Source organism: Scyliorhinus torazame, chromosome 12 (assembly GCF_047496885.1).
Source record: "Scyliorhinus torazame isolate Kashiwa2021f chromosome 12, sScyTor2.1, whole genome shotgun sequence".
In the NCBI taxonomy this organism is placed as follows: domain Eukaryota; kingdom Metazoa; phylum Chordata; class Chondrichthyes; order Carcharhiniformes; family Scyliorhinidae; genus Scyliorhinus; species Scyliorhinus torazame.
This window is the reverse complement of record NC_092718.1, coordinates 3,975,122-3,990,469: the sequence shown is the minus strand read 5'-3', so window position 1 is coordinate 3,990,469 and position 15,348 is coordinate 3,975,122. Positions and strand designations below refer to the sequence as shown.

General features: G+C 49.1%; 1 protein-coding gene across 1 annotated transcript in view; it reads right to left on the bottom strand.

Annotated features, from left to right (window-relative positions):
- Window positions 1-311: 311 nt before the first annotated feature.
- pde8a (phosphodiesterase 8A) overlaps window positions 312-15,348 on the bottom strand; it is a 163,607-nt gene continuing 148,570 nt past the window's right edge. The window contains exons 20-22 of the mRNA XM_072470290.1: window positions 4,969-5,136; window positions 2,385-2,514; window positions 312-1,141 (exon numbers count right to left, since the gene is read on the bottom strand). Coding sequence (XP_072326391.1) covers window positions 1,035-1,141; window positions 2,385-2,514; window positions 4,969-5,136 — 405 coding nt within the window. The 3' untranslated portion in view covers window positions 312-1,034. The remainder of the gene's footprint in view (window positions 1,142-2,384; window positions 2,515-4,968; window positions 5,137-15,348) is intronic.

The following is a 15,348-nucleotide window of genomic DNA, read 5'->3' as shown; positions in this document are numbered from 1 at the left end:
GTGCCGTGACGCTGCAGTGCTAACCACTGTGCCACCGTGCTGCCCTGGGTCCTCGGTACCGTGAGGCTGCAGTGCTAACCACTGTGCCACCGTGCCGTCCTTTTAGTTTGGTAAATTACAAGTCATCCTATCAAAGCTTAGAGGGCAACGTAGTGTAACCAGAGTTCAGGCGACCTTGCGGGTACCACAGCCGTCATTAATGTAAACCCCCATTAATAGACACAGCCATCCATACAGGGCAATGGAAAGATTCATTTCTTGAAGGTTCTGTATTTGTATTATGGAAATAAAAAGGTCTGCACATCAACACATCTGAATCAAGTCATTTTATGTTATTATTGGAAAGTTGGCTTTGGCTTTAGTGTATAAATTCATAGAAAATATTAAACATCGAACAAAATAAATAAACAGATCACCTAAATCATAATAGTTAATGATAATGTTTGAAAAGCTTTTTGTTTAAAACATTTGCTCCTAGATTCACATATATATATTTTTTTCTTCAAACTTATAAACCCGGATCAATAGTGCTCAGGGAGGAGGAAGTGCTTCTTCAAATAGATCTGAAACATAAACCTTTCACTAAACGCGTCTCCTTCATGTCTTTGCATCTCTCGGTGGCAGGTTTGTTTTCTGGGTCTCTCTGTGCAGGTGGTAAGACAATCTCTACTCAAACTGCTCCATGATAAACGTACAGACACCCAGGACATTCCCAACACTGAAAGGAAGCAGCCAGACTGAGTGTTTAAAAACGAGGAACAATGGCCTTCAGCAGCTGATTCGGAGGGTCAAACACAAACTGTTTTTTTCTTGTCAGTCCAGCGAGGGAACGTTACACTGGAGCGGGATTACACAGCATCAACCCAGTGTCAAAACATTCAAAAACAGACAACCAAAGCTTCCCGACTTCTGCATTTCCCCTGGGATGTCACATTTGGCTTTGCCCCAATTTGAAGAAATCCAATGGGAAGCAGTGCAGAACTTGTCCAAATGGCGGTGAGTCTGGATATGTCCGGGGGCGGTTCATGGCCTGGTCACTGCGCAGCAGGGCGGAGAGAGCGCAGCTTCTGGTCATCCAGACACTTCCAATATTTGAAGTTAGTTGTCAAGTACTGGATCAAGTTAGGCAGGTCAGCGAACACTATAATCAAAAACAAATGAAGACTCAAATCAAATAATTGATTATGAGAAAGATTAAAGAGACTGGGGTTATTTTCTGTCGAGAGAGAGAGAGAGAGAGGGAAGGATGAGGGTAATCCGTTAGGGGTCTTCAAAGCCAAGGGGCAGGTAGGGCAGAGAAGATTTTCCCATTTGCAGACAGCCCAAAACTCCAGGCTAGGGATGAGAGTCACTAAAAAGTCCAAAGGTTCAGCAGGAATCTCTTTATTCAGGGAACGGTTACGGTTAGAATGTGGAACTCACTACAATAGGAGAATAACAGATATGTTTGAGGGGATACATGAAGGAGAAAAGAATAATAATCTTTTATTATCACAAGTAAGAGTTTACTGTGAAAAGCCCCTAGTCGCTACATTGCGGCGCCTGTTCAGGGAGGCCAGTACGGGAATTGAACCCGCGCCGCTGGCATTGTTCTGCATCACAAACCAGCTGTCTAGCCCACTGAGCTAAACCAGCCCATAGAGGGATAGAATAGAGGGATAGAGTGACTGAGTTTGGATTAAGGTAAGGTAAGAGCCAACTTGTGTTCAACATAAAGACTGACATGTACCCATTGGGCGGAATGCTGGTTTCTGCCTATAAATAAAATCAAACATCAATCAAACAGATTTATCTCTGTTATTGGTGAGAGTTTGCTGCACTAACTGATTGATTGGGTAGATGATGTAAATAGTGTGGCAGGACGCGCACATGGGGCACAGCCGCCAACATAGACTGGCTGCACCAAATAGTTTGGTTCTGTGTTGACTAATTCGGTGTCACAATAGACGGAGAAAAACAGCAGTGCGCGCAGGGTAACAGCAATTATTGTCTTGAAAATGTACATCAGCAGAAACATCAGGCTACAGACGGGTTTGAGAGAGTGCCTCAGTACAGAATCCTGTGCACAATGGGCTCCAGGTAAAGAGGACTACACTCAGCTCCATTCAACAGCACTGGATAGTCGCAGCACGTGGTACAGTAGAGCTGTTTCATCTATGGCCTTTGCAGAGTGCAACAATCAACACTAGAGGAACAACAGACTGCAAGATAGGGGGAATGGAATAAAATGGCAAAATGTGAAGACAAAGAATAAAAATGATTAAAGACATGTCGGTGACGCAACATCGTTTTCATGACAGTGCCACATTATCTTTTGAACGAAAGAACATATTGACAGTTTTGGTGAGAGTACAAATCTGTTAGGGAAAAATCAAGAGACTTACCATCCCAAGCATCAAACATATCTGTTATAAAGTAATCAATAAAGGAGATTTGAGACTTGGGGATGCTGCAGGTGTTTCGATCAAACACAGGCATTACCACAGGTAACCCTTGTTGCTTCTCCTCCTCAGTCTGTGAACAAGACAAAGGTGAAAAAGTTCAACTAATTCCAATAACATCTTGCATGTCAAAAATTGCAATACGTAGACATGGCGGCCACCATGTTCAGGAACATAGTCCATGTTAGTAGAACGTGGTTACTCTGTCTCCAGCTTTCTGTACACAATGTTTCAGATCTCAGTGGAGCTGAACTACCCTGCAGGGAGGGACAACGTAGAAATGAGACATGCCAAGGTCTGGATCGACTATCCAACACCCTGGAACATAATGGCTGGCACGGGCTACGGATACGTGGCTCCATCAGCCTTTGAGAGCAAGAGAATTGTGGCACTTGCAGGTATTTATTGAAAAAACAAGGAGAGGTTTGAAGAGCTCAGCCAGGGAGGTTTATGGGACAACCCTGGTGCACAATACCTCTGCCAGGGACACGGGTTAATGGCCTCTCGGTTCTCATCTGCTCCTCATAACAAATTGACAGAAATTGGTGACAGAAATTGGTCAGGTTGGGCAATAGGGGACAGGAAGTATCCAATTAGATACATTTCTCCAATAGGACTCCTTACCAAAGTAAAAAGCACCAAAAGGCTCTTTCAAAGACACACTGACTAGTTACTAATGGACAAAGGCTTTGGAAACGTGTTAACAAACGCATATGTGGATTTCTGTGTGGGACTATTCAAAGTGAATGGGTGGTGGGATGGATCCTGTGATTCAGGTAGTTTTGCTCATGGTGATACTCATAATGTTTCAGAATTACTTTGTTTCTAAAAGACCTGAGAGGAATGCATCAAGACTAAATAACGAAAAATCTTTCAGCTTATATCTGCATATCGCCTTTAATCCATTATTTTTATAAATGTTTTTATTGGGTTTTTGAACAAAGTATATTTACCGTTATGTACACAGGATAAGAAACATATACATATATATATATACTCATATATAGAAGAGAGGGGCACACCCAAACATACCAAAGAAAATAAAATAATAAATAATAAAAAAAATACAATAAAAAATAAAATAGAATAACTGGTAGGGTATTGTGCCCCAGCTCAACAGCAGCAACTCTGTACACCTGGCAAAATTATTTACAGCACATAAGTAGGCGACTGTTTGGGTGGGGGGAAGGGAGCGGGGGGGAGACTGGGAGGTAGATATACGTTTGGGTGCCGGAGAAACAATTACAGAGGGCAATACTCGAATGGGTTTGGTGTTGGTGTTGTCGCTTGCTTCTCCCAGACAGATCTCGCTGCCGTCTCGCGCTCACCTCCGCTTCTGCCGTTCCTCCCGTCTTTCGCCTGTATTCTCCTTGTTCTCTGTTCCTGGAGATGCCAAGTTCGTTATTGTATCCCGTGCCCTCCATCCGGCTGTCATTTCCCTGCCTCCCCCCCACCTCCCTGGTTCTCCTCTCTTGTTCCCTGTCTCTTCCCCCCCCCCCCTCCTGTGGTTCGCCTTTCTTTCCTCTTAGGTTTAGCTGTTCCCCCCCACCCCCCCTCCCGGTCTATCTCTCCCTCTCAAGCGTTTGGCTACTTTCACCTGATTCTTGGCTACCTTTATGTGTGAGGTGTTCGGGGAGCCCTGCAAACCACGCCCATATGTTCTGGACCTGCCCGGCGCTTACGGAATTTTGGAAAGGCTTCGCAAAGGCTATGTTCAAGGTCTTGGACACGCGGGTAAAACCGAGCTGGGGGATAGCGATATTTGGGGTATCGGACGATCCGGGAGTGCAGGAGTCGAAAGAGTTCTGGCCTTTGCTTCCTTGGTAGCCCGGAGAAGGCTCTTGTTAATGTGGAGGGACGCGAAGCCCCCAAGCGTAGAGGCTTGGGTCAACGACATGGCGGGGTTTCTTAGGTTGGAGAAGATAAAGTTTGCCTTGCGAGGGTCCTTGCAGGGGTTCTCCGGGCGGTGGCAACCGTTCCTTGACTTTCTCGCGGAACGTTAGGTGGAGGTCAGCAGCAGCAGCCGGGGGGGGGGGGGGGGGGGGGGGTGGGGGGGGGGGGGCTGATCTCTTTTTCTTTTTGTAAGGATCGCATGCCCCACTTTGCTTTGAGAGGGGTGTTAAGTTGTGTTTTGTTAGCAGATTGCCCTGTTTTCTTTGTATTATTTTCCTTTTTGGAGTGTTTTGTAAAAATTATTGACAAACCTTGAATAAAAACATTTTGAAAAAAAGGTATTTCAGGATATCGAAAACTCTTGCCAAACAATAGGCATTGGATGACAGGTCTTTGAGGGGTGGGTTTGAAGAGAACCAGGGAATTAGAAAGAGAAAGGGGTGGGGGTGGGTGAGATCCTGCCAGTGAAGGGGAGGGGAAGCCAGTTAACAAGAACAGACATTAAAAAACCAGCTGGTACCTTTGTAAAATGTGTACTTCACAAAAATTGCCCGTGCTATTCTTAGTTTGCTACATTTTAATACAATCAACCTTGGAGGATAAGGCGAGAAAGATAAAAAATTCAGCTTCTCACCTGAGCAAAGTATTCTTCTGAAATCCGGGCAGCCCACTCGATACAAAGCTCGAGGGGTCGACATGGATTGGAGATGTCCGCACATTTAATCAACATACGTTTAATCAAAATTCGGTTTTCAGGAGAGGTGAGGATGGTGTTGAATGAATCTTCATGGCTGCCAGCGTTCTGGAATGGAAACAGTGAGAGTGCACTGCACATCACTGAGCAGAAACAGACAGCACTCGAAGGACAAGGCAGGGGAAAATATACTTTGGCACAGTTTTATATTCTTTTCTCTTTTCTTTAAATAAATTTCGAGTACCCAATTCATGTTTTCCTATTAAGGGGCAATTTAGCGTGGCCAATCCACCTACCCTGCACATCTTTGTGTTGTGGGGGCGAAACCCACGCAGACCCGGGGAGAATGTGCAAACTCCACACAGACAGTGACCCAGAGCCGGGATCGAACCTGGGACCTCGGCGCCGTGCGGCAGCAGGGCTAACCACTGCGCCACCGTGTTGCCCTACAAGGAGGCCAATACTGGCCGCAATACTCCAAATGTGGTCTCACCAATGTCCTGTACAACTGAAGCATAACCTCCCCACTTTTGTAGTCCATTCCCCCCACAGTAAATGATAACAATCTATTAGCTTTCCTAATTACTTGCTGTACTTGTTTTTTTTAAATTTAGAGTAACCAATACTTTTTTTTTCCAATTAAGGGGCAATTTAGTGTGGCCAACTCACCTAACCTGCACATCTTTGGGTTGTGGGTGTGAGACCCGCGCAGACAAGGGGAGAATGTGCAAACTCCACACGGACAGTGACCCGGGGCCAGACCCGGGTCCTCGACGCTGTGAGGCATAAGTGCTAACCACTGCGCCATCCTCAGTTTTATATTCTAACAAACCTTCGTTGGTTGCTGCAATAGTATCTGAAACATGGTGCAAACAACAATAGAAATCTGAATTTTTAATGTTAATGCCAACTGAACAGCTTACACACTGCACCCTCATCACCCACCTTCCTCACAGCAACTTGCACACAGAACGATTACTACACTGGGGTCCTGGCCAGGAGGTTGGCCGTGTAATTTAGGGGGGGCGAGGGTGTCACTTCAGAGGGTATCAATTTTCTCAATCAGCAGCAGTGGAAGGAGAGGGCGCAGAAACAGCCGCCTGGCACTCCCACCCGCTTCTGAAACCCAGGATTTGGCTTCTGTACTCTGAACTTTGCATAAAGTGTACCAGAGCACAGCCGGAGCAGCTGATTAATAACAGACATGTGCACTGTGTGGTAGGAGAAATTAACTAAGCAACATGATCTGATCTTGAAAAATAACTAAAAATCGCACCACAGGTTAGCCAGGCCATCGGGGTAATGGACCAAGCACTCAGTTGTATTTCTAGAGGGGTAGAATTGAAAAATAGGGAAGTTATGTTAAATCTACATCAACCTTGTTAGATCACACTTCGTACCGAGTGTAGTTTTGGTCACTATATTATATCAAAAGGATACAGAGGCATGGAGAGGGTGTAGAGAATGTTTACAAGGACGATATGGAAATGCACGGTTTACATATCAGGAAATAATCAATCGGCTGGGTCACCTTTCTCTAAAAGGCCGAGGATTGCCCTGGAGCTCTTGATGAATGGTTACAAAGAGAACCACTCTGGTTCAATTCTGGTCGCCACACTACCAGAAGGATGTGGAGGCTTTAGAGAGGGTGCAGAAGAGATTTGCCAGGATGTTGCCTGGTATGGAGGGCATTAGCTATGAGGAGCGGTTGAATAAACTCGGTTTTCTCACTGGAACAACGGAGGATGAGGGGCGACCTGATAGAGGTATACAAAATTATGAGGGGCATAGACAGAGTGGATAGTCAGAGGCTTTTCCCCGGGGTAGAGGGGTCAATTACTAGGGGGCATAGGTTTAAGGTGAGAGGGGCAAGGTTTAGAGTAGATGTACGAGGCAAGTTTTTTACGCAGAGGGTAGTGGGTGCCTGGAACTCGCTACCGGAGGATGTAGTGGAAGCAGGGACAATAGTGACATTTAAGGGGCATCTTGACAAATACATGAATAGGATGGGAATAGAGGGATACGGACCCAGGAAGTGTAGAAGATTGTAGTTTAGTCGGGCAGCATGGTCGGCACGGGCTTGGAGGGCCGAAGGGCCTGTTCCTGTGCTGTACATTTCTTTGTTCTTTGTTCTTTGAATGCGTCCTCTTGTGAAAAACCATAACTACAGGTCATCAACATAAGATAGTCACTTCTGGTGGCGACTTATAGGAGGTCACACTAAGGTAGCTCCCGCTAGTCTTTGGTTTTTGGCCCTTTTCACCCGGTTCCCAGGGGTAATTGGTGGACAAACTCCTCCCATTTGAGAGCGATTTGTTAGACCATGTCAAAAGACCCAAGGAAGAATATTGGGGAGAAAGGTGTGAGTGGAAGGTGTGAGCGGAAGGTGTGAGCGGAAGGTGTGAGCGGAAGGTATGAGCGGAAGGTGTGAGCGGAAGGTGTGAGCGGAAGGTGTGAGCGGTAGCCCTTCTGAGGAGCTGAGCAAAGTGCGGCGTCCTGGGGGATTGCAAATGGCGGAGAAACGTTCGTTGGGCGGGCCGCACCTATTAAGGTGGATAAGCTGATGGAGGCAATGGTTGTCGAATTTGAAAGGCAATTCGGCAAACATTTGGGATGGCAAGGGAAGGAGATGCTGGGGACGTTACAAAGTCGGTGTAAGACGCATTGGTCCTGATAAAGGATGCGCAGGGAAAGACCTCGGAGACAGAGCGGGAGCATGGCGAGGTGCTGAAGTGGATGAGGAGACACTGTCGCCACACAGTGACCAGTTGGCCTCGCTGGAAGCTGAGCTGTGGAGAGTGGAGGACAAAAATAAGGGCCTGAGAGCTAAGGTCGAAGACCTGGAGAAGAGGTTGACACAGCAGAACCTGAGGATTGTAGGGTTTCCCGCGGGGGTGGAGGGTCCAAGGTCGACTGAATATTTAGAGTCAATGTTTATGATGTTGTAGAGAGGAGGATCAGCCCCATTGAGCTGGATCGGGACACACGCTCCGGGTGAAGCCATGGGCGAATGAGCCACTGAGAGTGATGATAGCATGTCACAGATATCAGATAAAGGAGGGGGGCCTGAAGTGGGCCAAGGTGAATCAGGGGGTTAGGTAGGAAGGCAGCAGTATTCAAAATTACCAAGATGTCATCACAGAAATTTTCATTTCATTTGTCAATTTCAGAATTGGCAAGGAGGCGCGGCCTTTAACGGGGCAAAGTCAGTGCTTCAGAGTGTTGCGTGTTTTGGTGTGGTGTACCCGGTGAGGCTGATAATGCTAAGGGCCATTTATTAAAGCTCAAGGACTTGGACTGAGCTGAGGGGGTTTGAAAGGGACTTTGCCGGTGGCTGGGACAGGGTTGTATGGGGTTGTTGTTGTAAAGATGGGTGTTTTTCTTACTTTTCCCTTGTTCCCATTCTCCCTTTTTCTTTCTCGTACAGAGTTGCTGTTAATTGGGGAGTTATGTTTGTTTCCCCCCCCCCCCCCCCTCTTTTTGGAGGGCTTTGTGGTTGGGTGGGACTATTGGTGTTGGGCAGTTTCAGGGTTGAAGGAGGGGGTGGGGGGAGTGTTGGCTCGAGGGAGGGGTGGTTTGGGTTCTGGTTTATTTATGTGATGCGGGCTCTGGCGGGGAGCTACCTCGCGATCGGGCTGACGTTGGCTAGTGAACGGGAGCGAGGTGGGGGGGGGGCTACGGCTTGCCGGACCCGTTTAGGTAGGTTTCGATGAGCCTGGAATGTGTGAAAGGTTGGGGGGGGGCGATTAGGGATGGAGGAGGGAGGTGTTGATGTGAGAGGAAGTTGCTGGGGAATTTCTGGGATGAGGTGGGGGGGGTAAAAGAGTGCGGAATAATCCCTCACGGTAGAAAATGCTTGGGGCAGCACGGTAGCATTGTGGATAGCACAATTGCTTCACAGCTCCAGGGTCCCAGGTTCGATTCCGGCTTGGGTCACTGTCTGTGCGGAGTCTGCACATCCTCCCCGTGTCTGCGTGGGTTTCCTCCGGGTGCTCCGGTTTCCTCCCACAGTCCAAAGATGTGCAGGTTAGGTGGATTGGCCATGATAAAATTGCCCTTAGTGTCCAGAATTGCCCTTAGTGTTGGGTGGGGTTACTGGGTTATGGGGTGTTATAACCTGCCTACTTACCATTGGCTGGGGACTAATGACAATCCCACAATCCTGTGGGAGTATGAGCTTCCCCAATGAGGGGGGCGGAGAAACCATTAGTAAACTCCTAGTATAAATAAAGCTGGCCAGTTTTGGAACCAGCAGGAAGGAGTGTGCAGCAAGGGAAGTTGCTGCTGCTGTTATATATATATATAATATATATATATGTTATTGTAAATAATTGTTATTACTTTGTATCCTTAAAACTCGTGCTGGATTCTTCGTGGCCCTCACAAAACTGGCGACGAGGGTTAAAGTGAATCGCTGTCTACACTGCTGAAGCCGGCGTTGGACTGGGGTGAGCACAGTACGAAGTCTTACACCAGGTTAAAGTCCAACAGGTTTGTTTCGATGTCACTAGCTTTCAGAGCGCTGCTCCTGCCTCAGCTGAAGCCACCTCCCTGGATTTTTGTTGGATACAGGTTGGAAGTTGTTTTCTATTACACCATGCCTCTGTACGGATGTTTGGATGTTTTTGATGCTGCGCTGGAAAGCTGGAACCAGTACACACAACGGATGCGTTACTATTTCCGGGCAAACAATATCACCGAAAACGAGCGCCAGGTGGTCATATTGCTCACCGCCTGCGGCCCGCATACGTTTGGGGTGATTAGGAGCCTTACGTACCCAGCTGCGCCGGACACCAAAACGTTTGATGAACTTGTGAATATAGTGGGGCAACATTTTAACCCAACCCCGTCCACGATAGTCCAGCATTACCGGTTTAATACCGCTGAGAGGACCCCTGGAGAATCCCTTGCCGATTTTCTATCCAGGCTACGCAGGATTGCGGAGTACTGTGACTATGGTGAGACCTTGTCAGAAATGTTACGCGACCGTTTGGTTTGCGGTATTAACAATGCGGCCACCCAGAGAAAGTTGTTAGCTGAGCCAACATTGACTTTTCAACAGGCCATTCAAATAGTATTGTCCCGAGAGAGCGCAGAGCGAGGAGTACAGGAGCTACAGGGAATGGAAGTGCAAGCCTTGGGGCGCAACCCCTTCCGTCCGAAAACGTCCCCCCGCACTCCTGCGGTACCTTCGGCGAGGCAATGTCCGGACCGACGCCAGTGGCCATCGGACATTCCTCCCCGAAGGGAGCCTTCCCCAGAACCAATGGATGAGGAGCCATGTCCGTGTCAGACTTGTAGGCGCCGACCCCGTCGCGGACGGCGGTCCTGGGGGCGCCAGAGGCGCTGTCTTTCCGACCGAAACTGGGACCAGCCCAGGGGCCGTAACTGGGACCAGCCCAGGGGCCGTACCTTCCATGTGAATGAACCTGCGGCGACTACTCCTGAGGACGTGGAGACGGAGGACGACTGCCTGCAGTTGCATTGTGTGGCAGCTCCCCGTGTGGCCCCCATTAAGGTGACAGTACGGGTCAATGGCCACCTGCTTGAGATGGAGTTGGATACTGGCGCAGCGGTCTCCGTGATCACCCAGAGGACATTCGACCGCATCAAGCAGGGTATACAGACTCTTACATTAACCGACTCACAGGCCAGGTTGGCCACCTACACGGGGGAACCACTGGACATTGCAGGAACTACAATGACCCCTGTTGTTTATGGACGCCAGGAGGGGCGTTTCCCACTTATCGTGGTGCGCGGCCATGGGCCCAGCCTGTTAGGTCGGGACTGGTTGCGCCATTTGCGGTTGCAATGGCAGCACATCCTCCAAACAGTTTCTGAAGGGTTGACTGAGGTGCTAAGACGATACCCAGATGTATTCCAGCCTGGTTTGGGGAAAATAAAAGGGGCCGTAGCCCGTATCCAAGTCGAACCAGGAGCCACGCCGCGCTATTTCCGGGCGCGCCCGGTGCCTTACGCCTTGCTTGAGAAGGTAGAAGGGGAGCTCACTCGTTTGGAGAGTTTGGGTATTATCAGGCCCATCCGTTTTGCTGACTGGGCAGCACCAATTGTACCTGTAATGAAGCCAGATGCCACAGTTCGCTTGTGTGGCGACTATAAACTTACAGTGAATACGGCTTCCCGACTCGACCGATATCCAATGTCTCCACGGGAAGCTTGCAGGCAGACTCTCGTTCACAAAATTAGATATGAGCCACGCCTACCTGCAGTTGGAGCTGGACCCTGCCTCCCGACCATATGTAACGATTAATACACACCGGGGCCTGTATGAATATACACGGTTGCCCTTTGGAGTATCCTCTGCCTGCGCAATTTTTCAATGTGTTATGGAGGGCATTTTGAGAGGTTTACCACGTGTTGCTATCTACTTAGATGACGTTTTGATTACAGGGACATCGGAGCAGGAACATTTGGAAAATCTGGAGGCTGTCCTTAGACGCCTTTCGGAGGCTGGAGTCCGTTTACGTCGCACAAAGTGCGTATTTCAGGCAAAGGAAGTAGTCTACCTAGGTTATCGGGTGGACCGCGAGGGTCTGCACCCCGTCGCAGAGAAGGTGCGTGCAATTCAACATGCCCCCGCCCCGACTGACACTTCGCATCTTCGTTCTTTTCTCGGTCTCGTAAACTATTACGGGAAGTTCCTCCCCAATCTGGCAACTACGCTGGCCCCTTTGCACCTGCTGCTAAAGAAAAATCACACCTGGGTTTGGGGTCAGCCGCAAGAAACCGCTTTCCGGCGGGTAAAGCAACAATTGTCGTTGTCTGGGTTACTAACCCACTATGATCCTGGAAAGCCTTTGCTCATCACATGTGATGCATCCCCGTATGGTGTTGGGGCCGTCCTGTCCCACAAGATGGAGAACGGGGCCGAGCGACCGATAGCTTTCGCCTCCCGCACATTGACTGCAGCGGAGAAAAAGTACGCGCAGATCGAGAAGGAGGGCCTGGCAGTGGTTTTTGCGGTGAAACGCTTCCACCAGTACATGTACGGCCGCCATTTCACTATCGTGACTGATCATAAGCCCCTGCTGGGACTTTTCAGAGAGGATAAGCCAATACCGCCCATTGCTTCTGCACGGATCCAGCGCTGGGCTTTGTTGCTTGCTGCATACGAGTATTCTCTGGAGCACAAACCAGGAACGCAGATAGCAAATGCCGACGCACTGAGCCGATTGCCTTTATCGACCGGCCCCATGTCGACCCCCACGACCGGTGAGGTGGTTGCAACCCTAAATTTTATGGACACCTTGCCTGTCACGGCATCACAGATCCGTGAGTGGACCCGGACGGAGCCAGTCCTGTCAAAGGTTCGGCACATAGTCCTGTATGGTGGGCAGCATAGACAGCTCCCAGGCGAGTTGCGGGCATTTTCCTCCAAGCTGTCAGAATTCAGCGTGGAAGACGGCATCCTCTTGTGGGGGACGCGTGTGATTGTCCCGGAAAAAGGCCAGGAGCTGATACTAACAGACTTGCACAATGGGCATCCAGGCGTGACCAAAATAAAAATGTTGGCCCGGAGTTATGTCTGGTGGCCAGGCCTCGACACCGACATTGAGAAGGTGGCCCAAAACTGCTCCATTTGCCAGGAGCATCAGTAGCTTCCGCCGGCCGCGCCCCTACATCACTGGGAATAGCCAGGGCGGCCTTGGGCACGCTTACATGCAGATTTCGCAGGCCCTTTTCAAGGATCCATGTTCCTTGTAACCAGGATAAACCATTAGTAAACTCCAAGTATAAATAAAGCTGGCCAGTTTGGAACCAGCAGGAAGGAGTGTGCAGCAAGGGAAGTTGCTGCTGCTGTTATATATATATGTTATTGTAAATAAATGTTATTACTTTGTATCCGTAAAACTCGTGCTGGATTCTTCGTGGCCCTCACAAATTGGGGATAGGGTGGAAGTGTTGACCTTGGGTAGGGTGCTCTTTCTAAGAGCTGGTGCAGACTCGATGGGCCGAATGGCCTCCTTCTGCACCGTAAATTCTATTAAATTCTATGAAAATGGCTGACTTGAAGGGGTTGGGGGGGGGAGAAGGAAAGAGACCCCAGATTCTATTGGTCTTGTGGAATGTGTGGGGTTGGGGGGGGGGGGGGGGCGGTGACGATACTAATTAATAAAAGTGTTTGGTTTCTGATGGGGAGAGTGGCAGCGGAGCAGAGCGGTCGGTATGTCATAGTTACGGGGATATTGGAGGGTAATACGGTGGTTTTAACGAGAGCGCACGCTCCAGGGACAGGGATTTTCTCGGCATCGGCCGATTCGGCAGTTTGCGCCCGGTGACCCAGTTTTCGTTTGGAATTTTGCTGGTGGTGCCCAGTGGGTTCCTGGTGTAATCTTTTGCCAAACGGGCCCTATATCTTACCAGGTGCAAGTCCAGGGTCGTCTCCAGTGCAAACATGTAGACCACGTTCGGTCCAGAAGACTATCCCCTCAAACGATTCCCTGCCCCCGGAGCTCATTTCTACAGCCGCAGAGACCAGAGACAAGGGAAGGTAGTCCTCACAATCTTCCACTGGTGCCTCACTCGAAGCCTGCGCAGGTCGTTACAGAACCGAATGGAGATAGAGACGCTGACATGACGGAGGCAGCAGACTCTGACTCCGAGATGGAGACACAGGATGCATCAGAAGGGGAATCCTCAGGTCCACGGGCCGTGGATGTACAACCATTGCGCCGTACATCACGGAAGCGCCGGTCTCCGTCTCGTTATACGCCGCCTGATCCAGCGCCGCGTGCAAATGGTGTCCGACCTGCGGCAAAACGAGTCCGACGCCCTCCTTCACCAGGGTCTTCGGTGGATTCCTTGGACTTTGGGGGGGGGAGGGATGTTATAACCTGCCTACTTACCATTGGCTGGGGACTAATGACTATCCCACAATCCTGTGGGAGTATGAGCTTCCCCAATGAGGGGGGCGGAGAAACCATTAGTAAACTCCAAGTATAAATAAAGCTGGCCAGTTTGGAAACAGCAGGAAGGAGTGTGCAGCAAGGGAAGTTGCTGCTGCTGTTATATATATATATATATATATATATATATATGTTATTGTAAATAAATGTTATTACTTTGTACCCTTAAAACTCGTGCTGGATTCTTCGTGGCCCTCATAAAATGGGGATAGGGTGGAAGTGTTGACCTTGGGTCGGGTGCTCTTTCTAAGAGCCGGTGTAGACTCGATGGGCTGAATGGCCTCCTTCTGCACCGTAAATTCTATTAAATTCTATGAAAATGGCTGACTTGAAGGGGTTGGGGGGGGGGGGAGAAGGAAAGAGACCCCAGATTCTATTGGTTTTGTGGAATGTGTGGGGTTTGGGGGGGGTGCAGTGACGATATTAATTAATAAAAGAGTTTGGTTTCTGATGGGGAGGGTGGCAGCGGAGCAGAGCGGTCAGTTCGTCACAGTTACGGGGATATTGGAGGGTAATTCGGTGGTTTTAGCGAGAGCGCACGCTCCAAATTGAAACGATGTAGCGTTCATGAAGAGGATGTTGGCTGCCATACCAGACATGAACATGCACCAGTGGGGGAAGAGAAGAGAGGTGGGTTTGAACAAAGAACAAAGAAATGTACAGCACAGGAACAGGCCCTTCGGCCCTCCAAGCCTGCGCTGACCATGCTGCCCGTCTAAACTAAAACCTTCTACACTTCCGGGGTCCGTATCCCTCTATTCCCATCCTATTCATGTATTTGTCAAGATGCCCCTTAAATGTCACTATCGTCCCTGCTTCCACCACCTCTTCCGAGCAGCGAGTTCCAGGCACCCACTACCCTCTGTGTAAAAAAAACTTGCCTTGTACATGTACTCTAAACCTTGCCCCTCGCCCCTTAAACCTATGCCCCCTAGTAATTGACCCCTCTACCCCAGGGAAAAGCCTCTGACTATCCACCCTGTCTATGCCCCTCATAATTTTGTATACCTCTATCAGGTCGCCCCTCAACCTCCTTCGTTCCAGTGAGAACAAACCGAGTTTATTCAATCGCTCCTCATAGATAATGCCCTCCATACCAGACAACATTCTGGTAAATCTCTTCTGCACCCTCTCTAAAGCCTCCACATCCTCCTGGTAGTGTGGCAACCAGAATTGAACACAAGTGTGACCTAACTAAGGTTCTATACAGCTGCAACATGACTTGCCAATTCCTATACTCAATGCCCCGACCAATGAAGGCAAGCATGCCGTATGCCTTCTTGACTACCTTCTCCACCTGTGTTGCCCCTTTCAGTGACCTGTGGACCTGTACACCAGATCTCTCTGACTTGCAATATTCTTGAGGGTTCTACCATTCACTGTATATTCCCTC